This window comes from Gekko japonicus, unplaced genomic scaffold (assembly GCF_001447785.1).
Source record: "Gekko japonicus isolate JY-2015 unplaced genomic scaffold, Gekko_japonicus_V1.1 scaffold298, whole genome shotgun sequence".
Classification (NCBI taxonomy): domain Eukaryota; kingdom Metazoa; phylum Chordata; class Lepidosauria; order Squamata; family Gekkonidae; genus Gekko; species Gekko japonicus.
The window spans coordinates 119766-134451 of record NW_015163615.1 but is presented as its reverse complement, the minus strand read 5'-3'; the positions used below and the strand labels follow the sequence as shown (position 1 = coordinate 134451).

The window sequence follows — 14686 nt, the reverse complement described above, 5'->3', positions numbered from 1 at the left end:
TAGTTACTATCAGCAACTAATATGTAGTTCACAGGTAGCTTTAAAAAGACCACCAACACAGAAAAGTTTATTAAAGTGTATTAAAAATTTAATTTTTTTTGTAGAAGTTGTTAAAAATGTGGTTAACTAGTAGGATAGCTTCTTTATTCCTAATACAGAAGCTGTAAATATATAGATCTTTATCTGGTTATTATTAATATTAAACACTTAAACTTCCCATAATGTTATAACACAAAAATACCTTAAAGGGTTTATCAAAAACCCAGCATTCAATGGAAGATCCACTAATACACTTTTTAAAAAACGTGTAAAGCTGTAAACCATTTTGGATCAGCTTATCTGAAGAACTGCATATTTATTAGGATCTTCTACAGAAGACCTGCTCCCGGTTACCCCATTTTCTGAAGTGTGAGGCGAGGGAGAGGTTCATCTTAGTTGTGATGCCCAGGGTGTGGAACTTTCTTCCCATGCACATCCACCAACTCCCACCATTACGGTCTCTCAGGTACTGTCTGAAAACTTGTTTACTTAGGCTTTCAGGGGCATTTACGTTTATGACCCATGGCATAACTTGTGCTGCTGTTTTATTCTGTCATTTTAATGGCTGTATTTATTTAAAGATATATAGTATTTTTATATACTGTCATTAACTACATGGGGAATCAACCTTCAGTTGAACGACCACCTCACTAATTAGGGCATTATGTGTTTATAGTCAGGTCAAGTTTTATTTACCCTTCAGACTTCCAGAAAATTTGATTTTTACATTTTTGGTCCACAAACTTACAGATTGCCATAAGACTAGATTAACAATTGCTCTGTGTACTGGTAGCTTTCACACTCGTTTTTCCACAAAATGTTACGTCAACAATGCATTAGAATTTCAACAACACATTAGAATTTCTACTGGTTTGTTATCTCTTTTCAAAAGCTACACTGGATTTGTTTGTTTTTTGAAAACAACAAAATCAGTGTATCCATTTTAGTTACATGAGCAATGGAGAGAACAGACTGTACATTCCCATTGCATGTACCTAAATCTGAACTAGAATCTCTCAAAATATTATCTATTCTCCTGGTTCAGGACAAAATATAATAAAGTGTGGAAGGAAACTAGTTAGGAACATGCAAATGTATTTATTCATTGGTTACCAGAAGACTAAAATAACACTGGGCTGAATCCAGCAATCCATCAGTACAAGCAAATTGTGCTCCTTATGTTCTATTTCACCCTGCAGTCCCTTTCCAGCCCTGCTGACAGAAGCAGAGGGCAATTTTACTTCTCCTCATTGCATATCCTCTAACCCTTATGGCTGTTGCGTATTTCAGAGCCTTTTGCTAACATGCTGCTACACTCAAAAAGTGAGTTACATTAATGGCTAACCACATTCTGCCTTCTTACAGCAGCAGGCCAAAGTCTAGAAGCAGTCCCCCAATAGTGCACAATAGTAGTACTTTATTTAAATCTGTTACCTATCAATTTCAATGAATTACCCAATGACAGTATTTTTCCTTATTTGCATCTTCATACCACATGTTTTTATAGACCTCTATCATGTTTCATTTCAATAGCCTTTTTCCTCATTTAGAAAGTTACAATTGTTTACATTTTTCTACCTACCTTATTTTGGCAAACATTTTCTGACCCTTATCAAACTGTGCTATATACCAAAAACTTCTTTAATGGATGCCTGTTGTTTCCTAAACATTCTGAACACTTTGCATTTTGGACCCATACCACAGTAAACTAGTGTTCAGGTGATTTCTTCTTCCATAACAGATTTAGTACTGCACAATTAAGCCAAAACTGACCAAGACAAAGAGATCTCCAAGTAGAAAATCAGCACAACAGTTCCTATAGTATCAGGCAATTTTAGATGGTACAAGGCATATGGGTGCTACTAGATCAAGGGTGGCCAAACTGTGGCTCAGGAGCCACATGCGGCTCTTTCACACATATTGCTGGGGAAGCTAAATATCATTAGAAAACAAATATCAGCCCTGGTCATATGGGCCGGAAAATGCGGGGGGGCGCTGCAAAGAAGCGGGGCCGCCGGGCAAACAGGGTTGTGGGGTTTTTTAAAACTAAAGTGTGTGTATGCCTCGTTGGGTGCTTGTGCGCATCCGTGGAGACTTGGGGGGAAAAAACCTTTTTGCGAAGGGACATGGGCGGGTGCCGGAACTACCACCGAAAACCCGATCAGACGCCCGCCCATGCCCCGCGGTTTCCGTAAACTAGTACCTCGGAGGTACTAGTTTTTTACAGCGTATCTTCGGAGTGAAGCCTCGGGTGAGCCACGGAAACTCTATGCTTCCCAGATGTGGCGGTGAAATCGCACCCGGAAAATCCACCTATCTTCCGTCTCTCTAGCGTGCCTAATGCTCCGTGTGACCGCAACCATCATTGGACAAATAAATATAATTATCAATTTCTGCTTTTACCATTTTTGTTATTATTTTGGCAGTCTCATTTAATGTTAATAAGAAGCAAATTTGCATATTTCCCAGTAAAAACATGTAATGTTTGTTCATGTCTTATGGCTCCCAAACATCTGATGTTTATTCGATATGGCTCTTACATTAAGCAATTTTTGCCACCCCTGTACTAGATCATCAGCATGGATATCAAGACAATGCAACCCCACGTGAAGCTACACGTCTCACAATCAAGCACTTTCAGCTGTTGTCACTTTTTGCAAATTCCTGAGATTTCTTTTCTATGCAATTATTTGTAATAAATTCAACAGCTATCAGGGTTTTTGGGTCATTAGGATAATTTGTTCCAAAGCACATCACAGTCTTGACACAACCTAATGTGTCATTCTGCTGCTATATCTCCCAGAAGAGATCTCTCTCATATTCTTCAGCATATTTTGGTTTTTGCTATCTTGAACAGTGCGTCATCTACGTATTTAAGCTGCCTTACAATTAACATCTCCACATTAGAACAAATTTAGAGTCCAGTGGCACCTTTAAGACCAACAAAAGTTTATTCAAAGTATGAGCTTTCGTGTGTATGCACACTTTTTCAAATACATGCACATAAAAGCTCATACTTTGAATAAACTTTTGTTGGTCTTAAAGGTGCCACAGGACTCTAAATTTGTTCTACTGCTTCAGACCAACATGGCTGACCACCGGGAACCATCTCCACACTGCTTACGCATATTAGAAAGTACCTGTCCAAACTCTGTAGGATGCCACTTGTTCTTCAAACCAGCCCTAGCTCTATAATTTACAGCTGTATTGCTATCATGCTTCCTGTGCATAAAAGCACCTGTGCATAAAAGCAGCAGCCCTCTGATGAGTAACTAAGTGACAAATTGTATTGTCATTCTGTTCCTCACCCACTACAACAATATTCATCCAACTACCTGACCTTTAAAGTCAAGGTAGAACAGCTACAACTAGCAGCCAGGGCAGTTCTGTGACAGCAGCAGGTGTGGAAAAACATTTCAGTAAGTATGCCAAATAAAGTAAATTGGTAGCCACTAATTATCTACAAGACTGCTTTATATCAGACATATTGTTTCCTTTGGTTGCCTACTGCTGTTACGCCTAAAGAAAATTAAAGAGATTTTGAATTCTCTTGGAAAGCAATAATTTAGTTGTATATACATAAGACTTTCACATACACAATGATTGCTATGTAGACAACAACTGTGTGACTCCAATAAAAGCAGCATTAAACTACCACCAGACACACTAAAACCAGCTCAAATCTGCAGTATAGTATAGATCCCATGAAAAAGCTGTACTTCACCAAGAAGCTAAGTCCCCGTCTTCATGAATAAGAACCAGTTAAAACATTTGGAGCCCTCTAGCAAAATATCTGTTAAAACATTGTAAAAACTAGATTACTTCTTAGTTCTGTAACTACTGTTTTTGTTACTCCGCTTCTATATGAATAAGGAACAAACAGTTAAAACATTTGGAGCCCTCAAACAAAATATTTGTTAAAACACTCGTAAAAACTAGATTACTCCTTATTTCTGTAACTACTGTTTTTGTTACTCCGCTTCTACAGATAGACAACGTTCCTAAGCAGCAATCTAAGAATGTAACAACTCTGAGCTAAAGAATCCAAGCTAGAAAATACCAAACATTTAGAAGTTTTACACACTCAACACACTGCAAGGAGAGAATTACCGCTGTAAAGAGGTCCGGTAGACCAATCCGCTGAACTGCCGTAAACGTTCGTTAGCTGCAGCTCACACCTTCTTCCTCCCTTTAACTCCCCACCCCCACACTCCGAGATAAACAGACTCGTGTACACAGCGCTTAACGAGAAGGAAACTAAGGCCTGCCACAAACGCGATATCTGAAACCCGAGACCAGCAAGCTATCTCGTAGCCAACAGCAGCACCGGAGGAGGAGGAGGAGGGCAACCAGGCTGAGTTATCTCGGCCAAAGAAGGAACGCAGATAAACCCCTCCCCCTCCCAGAGTCCAAGCAGCAGCAGCAGCAGCAGCTCAACAACAAAACACACGCGCGCGCAGTGGGCAGGCACGCAAAGCCTCCCACCCATCCGTGAGCCTCACCGCCAAGTCCTGGGGCACGGCCCCACTCATAGCCCGTACGGTCCCGCTCCTCCAGGCCCGGGAGGGCAGTGCAGGCCCAGGCTCCGGCCCCACCGCCTCGCCCTCGCCCGGACCCGCCACCAGCAGCAGCAGGAGTCGCTTCCCCACGGGGGAGGCCGCCGCGTCCGCCATCCCCGCAGGGCAGGAGCCGCCGCCGCCGCGTCTTCGAACCCAACGGCCGCCACCAGAAACACCGAGCGAGTCAGCAACAGCCCTAAGCAGGGCCCCCCCCACGGACCACAGCCCGCCCTGATCCCGGCGTGCCCCGCGCCAGACGCTTCTCTCCTATCCCAGCGTGCCTCACGTAAGCCAGGCCCTCCCTTGTCCCGATCTACCGGCGTGCCTTGCGCCAAGCCTTATTTATTTACTTCTCCACTCCCGGAATGCACTGTGGTCACTGGGCTGTAAGCTTTTGCGTCAGAGGGGACGTTTTCTCTAGGGGGCGTAGTGCTGGGACAAACCTGCATTCTGCGTCCGTGACGATTAAAAACAGGGTGCAGAAGTCTTGCCATCTCGCGCATACCCATGACCTTCTACCTAAACACTTTTGATGTCCAAGTGTTGCACCTGTTACGGGAAAAGTTCAACCTGAGGAGGGCTAAACTAGTATTTCAAGTAAAGGTGCTGCCTTCCCTGTGCTATGAGTAACTTTCTGGCACAGAAAACAAAAACACCCTCAGTTAAATTCAGATGGGTGGCCGTGATGGTCTGAAGCAGCAGAACAAAGTTTGAGTCCCTTTAAGACCAACAAAGTTTTATTGAAAAGTATAAGCTTTCATGTGCTGAAACTTTGTTCTTCCCTAAGTTAAAGGTTGTTCTCATAATACTAAAACCCACCTTTAGGGTTGACACTTTACCCATCTCCTAGTGCAGGGGTGTCGGAACTAATTTCTTATGAGGGCCTGATTTGACATAAATTGGATTTTGTCTGCTGAGCCATGTGTGTCATAAAATGTAATGCCAGGTAGCAGAGAGATAAACTTTATAAAGGACACAGAAAAGCACAAAGATATAGCTGCAGCTGTTCCATTGAAGCCCCACATTATGGGCTGACATTTCTCTGCAAAACTGAAATTCCTTGTTGAATTCTATATTTTAACTGTGGTTAGTCCCAACCCCCCCCCCCCGAAATATAAACTACAAATATAAATGGTCTGAGTCTAGGACCCAAGGGAAGAACATGAAACAGCTGAGCATTGCTTCTCTCCCCCCCCCCCAGGTCTACTCAGAGTGGCGATGGCTCTCCAGGGTCTTGGGTTTTTTACAGGGTGGTTTGAGATGATAATTTTGGGTGTCTTCTTCAGCACTTGTTCTGCTGTTATTCCATTGGAGCTCCACATTATTTATTTATTAAATTGATATCCCGCCCTCCCCAAACGGGCTCAGGGTGGCTAACAAGACGCATATGCCATGATACAACTACAAAAAACAGAATAAAACAGTCAATTACAAACAAAGTGCCAGTGGTCTAAATAATAAGCTCTTATCAATCCAAGATGGGGTTCGACAACCCAGCATAACCCACCAGCATAAGTTCCGGATGGTACTGTCGTCCTTTCATAACCAGTTCTTCAGGTCGTCAGCTCGGTGGTGGTACAGTAGCGGTGGCGGCTCCTATGCAAAAGCCTGGCGGAAGAGCTCCGTCTTACAGGCCTTCCGGAACTGCATAAGGTCCCGCAGGGCCCGTATCTCCCCCGGGAGCTCATTCCACCAGATAGGAGCCGCCACTAAAAAGGCCCTGGCTGCAGCCAACTTGATGTCTTAGGGCCTGGAATAACCAAAACATTAGGAGGGGTGTGTGTGTTAAAATCAGTATTTCTCTGCAAAACTGGAGTCCCTTGAGTTTGCAGAACTCTGTATTTAACCCTGGCTGGTCCCAAACCTTCCCCCTCACACACACACACCCTTAAAACATGCCTGCCTAAACTGGAAAGGTGGGGGAAATAGTGGGATTTTGCAAAGCGAGGTTTTTTTAAAAAAAAACACAAGGATCACAGCAGGAGGAAACCCCCCCCCAGCTCCTACCTGTGACGACTACATGGAGACTTGGAGCAGTGGCTGAAAAGTTTGGCAGCTCCACCCTATGCTTCCTGCTCTGAGGCAGCCCCACCCCCTGCTTCCTGCTCTCAGAGGCAGGCCCGCCTTTGGCTCTTTATACTCCCACACAGCTCAAGCTGAGAACAGTGAGATTGGGGAGAGAGAAGAGAGCCCCACTCCCAGGCTGGATTAAAGGCCTGGCAGGCCACAGGTTTGACTCCCATGTACCTAGTGCAAATCATTTGTTATTTAAACATGAGCTCCAAAGAACTACTTTCTGTACTTTCACTATTCAGTAATTTTACATGCAGAAGGTTCATGCCCCAGAATGGTGTAGCAGTTTGAGTGACATACTAGAATCCAGGATACAGGTTCAAATCCCCACTCTATCATAGATGCTTGATCGGTGACCTCAGGTTAATCACATTATTAGCCTAACCTACTTCAGAGAATTATGATGAAAATAAAATGGAGTAATAAATAAATCTGCTTATGAAGGGCGAGTGCAACTCCATTCAGGACAGACTGACCCCTCAATCTTCCAGCAGCTTCTCCATTGATCCAGTAGCACCTCAGTCTTGTCTGGCTTGAACTTGTTTACTAGCCTTCATCCATTGCATTACCTTCTCTAGTGACCAGTCAACTTCCACAGACCCACCTGACTCAGCAGTTAAAGAGAATAGGGATGGGTGTCATCTGCACATTGGTAGCAACTTACTCCAAATCCCTGGATGACCTCTCCCAGCAGTTGGGGGGCACATGAATCCCTGCAGGACCCCATTGCATATATGCCATAGGACTGAACAGCAGTCCTCCAGTGCCACCTTTTGGAACTGGTCACTGAAGTAATAGCAGAACCACCAAAGCATGGTTCCCCCCTACACATAGCCCAGCCAACCTCTCCAGGATACCATGGTTGAAAGCTGCTGAGAAGTCCAGGAGAATCAGCAGAGACAAACCCATCACTTTCTTGTTGAAGTTCAGTCAGGGTAACCAAGACCATTGCTGAGCCATTCCAATTGCCTTCAAGACTGCCTGAAGCTGTATAGCCACTGCTCACTTAAGCACCTTGGCAAAAAAAGGAATGTTGGCCAACAGATGGTGTCAGTTTAGATTAGTGGGTTCCAAGGATGCCTTCTTCAGTAGGGGTTTCATGACTGCCTCTTCCAAGGCAATTGGAGCTACACACTCCCAGAAAGAGGTGTTTATTACCTCTTTTATTACAAGATCCACTTGACCAACACAGCCAGGCCCAATTCTAGCAGCCCCAGAAGGCAGATGTCAGGTCTAGAAGTGGTAGGCCACGTAGTTCTAAGCAGTTTGTCCCCTTCTGAGAACCTGGTGTGCCTCCACCAATTACAGTAGACAATACTGACCTTGGAAGACAATTCTGATTCAGCATCTAGTAGCTTCAAGTATTCCTGTGTTACCAGTCACCTAAGCATTGTAGCAGTGCTAGAAGTATTGGTGTGTGTGTGCGTGTGCAGTATTTACAACATGTTATACAGATGAGGAAAAAACAGCTATTAAATATAGACATTTCTCTATCCTTTTTCACATGCCATATGATTGTTAACTGCAAACTATAGTGTTTCCCTTCAAAGATAGCTTGGCTTCTGATGAGAGTATTATTTTGAATTTCTTGCCAACTTTTAAAAGTGTTTTGCAATGTTACCATTACAAGCACAATGGAACTAAAGTAACTGAGTACCTACGCAGCTTCCTATCTCCAGTTTTAGATTATACTACATACCAAGTATAGTATTATACCAACTCTAGTAATTATAGAATTTTCAGTGCCTTGGTGGTTCTTTGTGGCATACAAGTTTTGATACACCAACTCTTAGGACTTTGTATTTAGATCATGGCTTTCAGGCCCACAGCATGATAGAGTCATCTCACTGCCTTAGGGTTGCCATCTTTACCTTGTAACAAACCAAATGTATCAGATGTACAAATTGCACAGATAGTCCATTTTAGGATGATGAGATTTTTGCATAATCAGCAATCAAATACATTGTAGGGACAGCACAAAAAACTAAAACATTCCTGTTTTCATTTGTGCTATGCAATGTAATGTGGCACAGCTATGTGTTAGAATGTAGGGCTATTTGGCTTCTCTTCATAATTACCCCTTCTGATTGTACTCCTGTGTATATCTACTTCTCACTGATTAGAAACCCTCCCCCAATGCATCTGAGGGGTTCAAAAAACTTTCTGCCACAATGAACTTAAGATCTACAAGACTGTTTTGTTGGCTGAAGCAGTATGGCATGGCTGGGCTAACCCACTGAAAAGCAAAAGACAACCCATATGACAATAAAGGAAATATTTATTAAAATATATTCAAGAAACTGTCAAACTTCTAACAAAAGCCAGGAGAGAGTTGAAGGGAGAAACATCTGTACAGGAAACATTGTTGGAAATGCTTTTACATGCTTTATCTTTTTTAAGTTTCACAGTTTAGTTATTTGTCTACAAAAATATATTTCTGAAACTCTGAGTCCTCTATAAAAAAAAGCTGGTCAGCAACAGCAAACCTGACAAGCAGAATATACCTTAGGACAGAGTGAGCTCCTCCTGCACATAAGCTTGGCATGACCCAGGGTACTCCTGCCACCTCAACATTAGGAAAAGACTACTGCTCTTTGGGATTAAGCTCCACTTTAATTCTGAAGGAAAGCAATTTAAAAATAAGACTCTTGTTTCTTTCTTCCCCAGCATGCATAAAATCTGGAGCAAGACACTGCACATCTGCACACACAAGAAGCGCTCCCTGCACCAACATCTGGTATCAGGAGAGGGACTAGTATCCAAGACTCACACCTTCTTGTGGGAACTGCAAGTTCTAAGCAACAATATACTGTTATGTGCAATCAGAGCACTTTCATGAGCACCTGGCCAACCCTGCTTTCTGGAACAGATGCTTGGTATTAGCGAAGGAGCCTTCTGCTCTGGATCCTCAAATAATGTCACTCTGGTAGTTTCAAAGTCATTTTAATTCCCAAATTAAACTTGGGTAATACTGGTTATTTTTGAGGGCTTAAGGCTTAAAACCATGTTCACCAGCATCCAGAGCCTGACACAATTGTTACCATTGTTAAGTACACATTTCTAATAAAATAACTAGCATGGTTTCTTAACATGCTAGCCACCTGGGATTTTCCCAATTTCTCTCCTTATGGAGGTTTTACCTGATAAGTCCTTAGAGGTATTCATGTGTAAAAAAAAAGTTTGCTTACTTATATATGAGAGCCACCTTAAGTAAGTGTATCTTATAATTATTCCCTGAAACTGGATATAGATGAATTAACTCCAAGCAATCCCACAACTAGGGCCCTCAACTGGAAAACTTACAAATAGAAGACAGGAATTGCCAGGAGCAAGTTGAAGAGGTTGAGTTATTGATGTACTCTGCTTATAATGCAATTTGACACCAAGGCAATCAACTTCCTGTTTCTCTACTGCAGGGATGCTCAACCCATGGGTTGCCAGAACTTAAGCAGCAGTTTTAAAGCCACATAATTTGTTAAATTGCATTGGCCAGCGAAATACATTAGTATCTCCAAGTAGGGTAAAAAACATGAGTAGCAGGGAGGCATCTTTCTTCATACCCTGGGGCAATGCATATTCTGCATATGCACAAGAACATCAAACAAACACAGAATCGGTATCCTGAGAAGCTTCGCTTTCATCTTTTAAGAACCTTTCTGCTTATATGACTGTAAGCAACAAATTGGAAAGGAGTGACCAGCATATAGTCAGGTTCCAAATGTAAAAATGAAGAGTGGCAGGTCTCCATGGTCCTCCGTTGTTCCTCCACAGTACTGCTTCACTCTCTCTCTCTACAGTTTCCAGGCCTCTATTACCCTGCTCTCTCAGGTAACAGCAAAATGTCTCAGTGAGGCAAACTTTATGCTACTCATTACAAATGCAGATTTGGGGTGGAGATGGCTCAGAATAAACACAGCCCTCTGGAGTAGTGCAAGATACTACAGGTATTTGAAATGCATCAAAAATGCGTTGACGTTTTATAGTTTGGGTGTTTCCCCCATATGAACCAGCTTGCCAGCACACTCATTAAATGACACAGCTTTCCAAGGGGCAGTGCAGATATAATATTGATTCAGAGTTATGTTTCACCAATGTTAATCCTCTCCAATATAAATCTGAGCGTACTTTGATCCTAGCTTTTGGAATCCATGGTAACAGGGAAAAGGGAACCCTATTTCTAGACCAGCAATGTGTTGTATCTGCACCAGCCAAAAGAATAGTCTCATTCCATTTTTAAGATGGTGTGAAATCTGTTCTAACCATAAAAATTGAGCTTGTTGTTTTTGCCCCAAAGTAAAGCTCTTTGGAGCTGGATGTTTCATAGAAAGGCTCCCCACACTTAGTGTGCCCCCCATTAATATATTGATTAAACCCTGAGCAACCAAAGAGGTATGTGATTTTTTTTCTTTTAAACAAAGTCATAATCATCCAAGGGATTATAAAGCTATTGTGCCTCCCCCCCCCACCAGGACTTATGATACATTAAACACTTCTAACTCACATTCTAGCAAAGCACATACTACCAGGGAACCATATGCCATCTCAAGGAAAGAACCAAATTTGAATAACACAGAATTAGATTTCTTTCTTCCTTGCAGCTCATTCTCAGTTTAAAGGAATTGCACCCCCTATCTGTTTGCACTTGGCAGTGGAGGGGAAAAACATTTACAGGCAGTCAGTAGAAGAGTTGGAAACCTGGGAACATGCTATCCTGTTCACTTTTCAGTTGTAAATACAGATCCAAGTTGGGATTTCTACACCACAGTTTCGGGCTGACTGGCTGCTCTTTTGTTCGGGAAGGGGGTTGGGGAGAGGCAGGAACTGGATTCTAAGAACAATTCTCATTCTCCATTCCCAAGTTCCTTTGTCAGTTGTATGCTCAAATAGGTTGCTTTAAGAAATTTTTTTTCTTTGTCAAACACTTCTGTGAAATACACCCACCCATCATGACAAGGCTATCCTCCAATAATAATAAATATTTTGTTTCATAATGAAATATATACTGTACCAGGAAGTAAGCAATTTCCCTCCACAAAAGACAACTTAACCTTAATTCTGCTTCCAAATATAGTTCAAATGATTCCTTTAAAAACACCCTAGAAAGAAAAACATTAGAAACTGCAATAGCTCAACTAAGTTTTCCAAGACAATTGTGTGGCTATCTGCAAGCTCAGAGAATGAATTTTGTTGCTTTCTCCCCCTCTTTTTTTTTTTTTTTTACATGGCAAGGAGGACTCGATTCAGAGAAAAGGGTTGAAGAACATAAAAATCCAGCACAGACACCTGGGACATTTCACACTAGACAAAGCCAGAGGGAACAATTCTAGCTGGGCCTTTAAAGTAGATTGGAAAGAGGTCAGAGAGGGCCTAATATCTAGAATTTCAGTATAAACTTTTTTTTAAGCAAAGTTGTATTACTAGTGTGCAAGAATGGGCATTACACAACCTTAAGCCTAGAGTTCTGAATCGCCTCCTTTCTTATGTGGAGTTGAGCTCTCATTCCCTGAGCTGGGCTCAAATCTTAATCAAACCTTCCTTCTTGTGACTTAACAAGCATCTTGACTGTCAAAACGATGTCACCAATTTTCTGCACATTTTGAACATAAATCAGATTCCAGGCAGAATTTCAAATTTACTCTGGCTCTTGTAAATACTTACCCTCAGTGCCCTAGAAGCAAGTCACCCACCAACTACAGCTGTTAACAGTATACAGGCAGGATCAAAGCAGTAAGTGCCCAAAACTGAGAAAGAGGGTCCCCTTATTCCTAGTAAGCAACAGGTAAACCCACAGCTCTTCTTTCCCACTATGATGATCTTTGTCACTTGTACCTGAGTTCTTAGCTGATCTTCAGTTTAAGAAGTCACCTTAAGAATCCACACCAGTCCTGTTCTGGAATCACTGGAGATCTCATATTCAGCCAGGTGCTATTCTGCATATCACAGTGGAGGCAGGTGCATGGGAACTTGCATGATAAAACTAAACATTACCAAAAGGATGAAAAGTCACTGCTTCTTTGCCCCAGACAAGGAAAGAGATTCACCAAGAGATTTAAACTAAATCTGTTATAAAATATCTGTTTAAAGGCAAGAGCTAGAATTTGCCAACAATGAAATGCATTCTCCTGCCCAGCATGAACAGGAAACAGTCCACGAGGTGTCACAATAGGTCCTAAAACAGGATAACACCCTGCTTTCTTATGAGGGATGAAAAGAGATAGCAGAGATGCTACTGATCAGTGGAGATTTCTCTGTCTGGCTCCAATTTATTTGATTCTCCTGGAGAAGGGGTATGGGGTGCAGAGTGAGACACAGAGGGAATGCCATGAGTTACAATCCCCTCTACTGGAGGCTCTGGCAGCCCCGGGGCTGCTACTCCCACTACTCCTGGAGGAAATCTGTTACAAAAGAAAAAAACATGATCATTACAAATCACTATGAATACCTCTTGAATATTCCCTGCTGTCGTTTCTCAAAAACTATCCATGAAATGTATGACATCAGAAATTAAGAACAGTGAAGACCAGTATAAAATGAGCTTAGAGCAGCTATGAAATGTAATATTTATTTGGTTGCCGATGTTATGTAACACTATATTCCAGCTGATCAAGTTTGGTCGTCATTGCTTTACGGATGAGTCCCTATGCTAAAATCGCAAAAAAGGGATCTAGCTAGTGGCCCATCTGAAGTAGAAGGGTCCTGAAAGACAGTGGCTTGGTATTCTCTGCTCAAGAACAATCATCTACAAAAGCAATCATGTTTTATTTCTTGTAATAAGTTTGCTGCCAAACAAAAGATACACCGCAAGGATGGATCAATTCTCACAAAGCTAGGCTGTATCCAGAAAGTCAGGGGACTGATGTACAGCTAGACAAATATAGATAAACAGTGCAAAAAGCAGTTGGTAAAAATGCACACACATCTCACCTGTAAGCTGCAGCTCCATTAAGCTCTGGATGTACAGTTGCAGGATCAATACTGGACCACTGAGCTGCTAAAAGCAAGTACTCCTTATTAACACAGTTCCTCAGAGCATCAGGTATGTGACCTATGGTGAAGTCAAGAAAAGCAAAATGCTAACTTGTGCACAAAAAGCCAAAGCTAACTTGGAGTAAGCAAATATCCCTTCCTACTTCTAACACATTACCAAAGAAATGAATGAAAAGTCCACCCCACAACAGAGATATGCATATAATATCTCTGGAAGGTGCCATACAAAGAAGAATGGCTCATTTGCTCTCCAGTGCTTTGAGAAAAAAAATCCTTGGACTGCAGTCTCTAGGTGCCAGATATTAGACAGTAATCCATTCAACAGAAAATCCTCTCAGGCTTTGCTTCGTGCAGAGTGAACACTAGACTCCAAACACTGGGCATCCATATCTGGGACAGGTGAATGAAAGCATCTAAATAAACTAAGGCATCAAAGGAACTAATCCAGTGACTTCCATTCCATCTCCATTGATTAGGAAGAGAACTCCCATCACAATAAATCCTAACTTTAAATAAAACAAGACAATTCCTGCTGCATACATCTGATCCAGGGAAGTAATCCTGGAAGAAACAGCAGTCTCCCCAGTTACCTGTGATGGCTCTCCGAATCTCCTTAGCTGCATCCTCCCGGGATTCAATGGACGCCTGTTCACTGTACCACGCTGTGTGAGGAGTACAGATCACGTTGGGAGCATCTTTTAGGGGGCCATTTGCAAAGCTGTGATACAGAGAAAGAGGCATGTCTATTTACTTTTATGTACTTGATTTGGGTCCCCAATGGGGACCCCAGAGCAGCTTACACCATTCTCCTCTCCTCCATGTTATCCTCACAGCAACTCTGTGAGGAAGGTTAGGCTGAAAAGTGTGTGACTGGCCCAAGGCCACCCAGCATGGTTCCACGGCAGAGTGGGGATTCGAACCTGCATCTCCCAGATCCTAGTCTGACACTAACCACTATTTACCAAACTGGCTCTCAGGATGCTGAGGGATTTATGACCGTGATCCTGAGCAGGCCAGAGACCACGAGT

At 42.4% G+C, this 14686-nt stretch overlaps 2 protein-coding genes across 4 annotated transcripts in view; both read right to left on the bottom strand.

Annotated features, from left to right (window-relative positions):
- KDM3B (lysine (K)-specific demethylase 3B) overlaps positions 1-4837 on the bottom strand; it is a 66335-nt gene extending 61498 nt beyond the window's left edge. For 2 of the 3 annotated variants that reach the window (XM_015407402.1, XM_015407403.1), the window contains exon 1: positions 4542-4837. In XM_015407402.1, the coding sequence (XP_015262888.1) occupies positions 4542-4712 (171 nt within the window). In that variant the 5' untranslated portion in view covers positions 4713-4837. Of the gene's footprint in view, positions 1-4149; positions 4217-4541 lie in introns of those variants that run through there. The other variant, XM_015407404.1, reaches the window with a different exon arrangement.
- A 6993-nt stretch (positions 4838-11830) lies between these two features.
- The window catches only part of LOC107107151 (C-terminal-binding protein 2), a 16184-nt gene continuing 13328 nt past the window's right edge, over positions 11831-14686 (bottom strand). The window contains exons 7-9 of the mRNA XM_015407405.1: positions 14249-14376; positions 13596-13716; positions 11831-13066 (exon numbers count right to left, since the gene is read on the bottom strand). Coding sequence (XP_015262891.1) covers positions 12898-13066; positions 13596-13716; positions 14249-14376 — 418 coding nt within the window. The 3' untranslated portion in view covers positions 11831-12897. The remainder of the gene's footprint in view (positions 13067-13595; positions 13717-14248; positions 14377-14686) is intronic.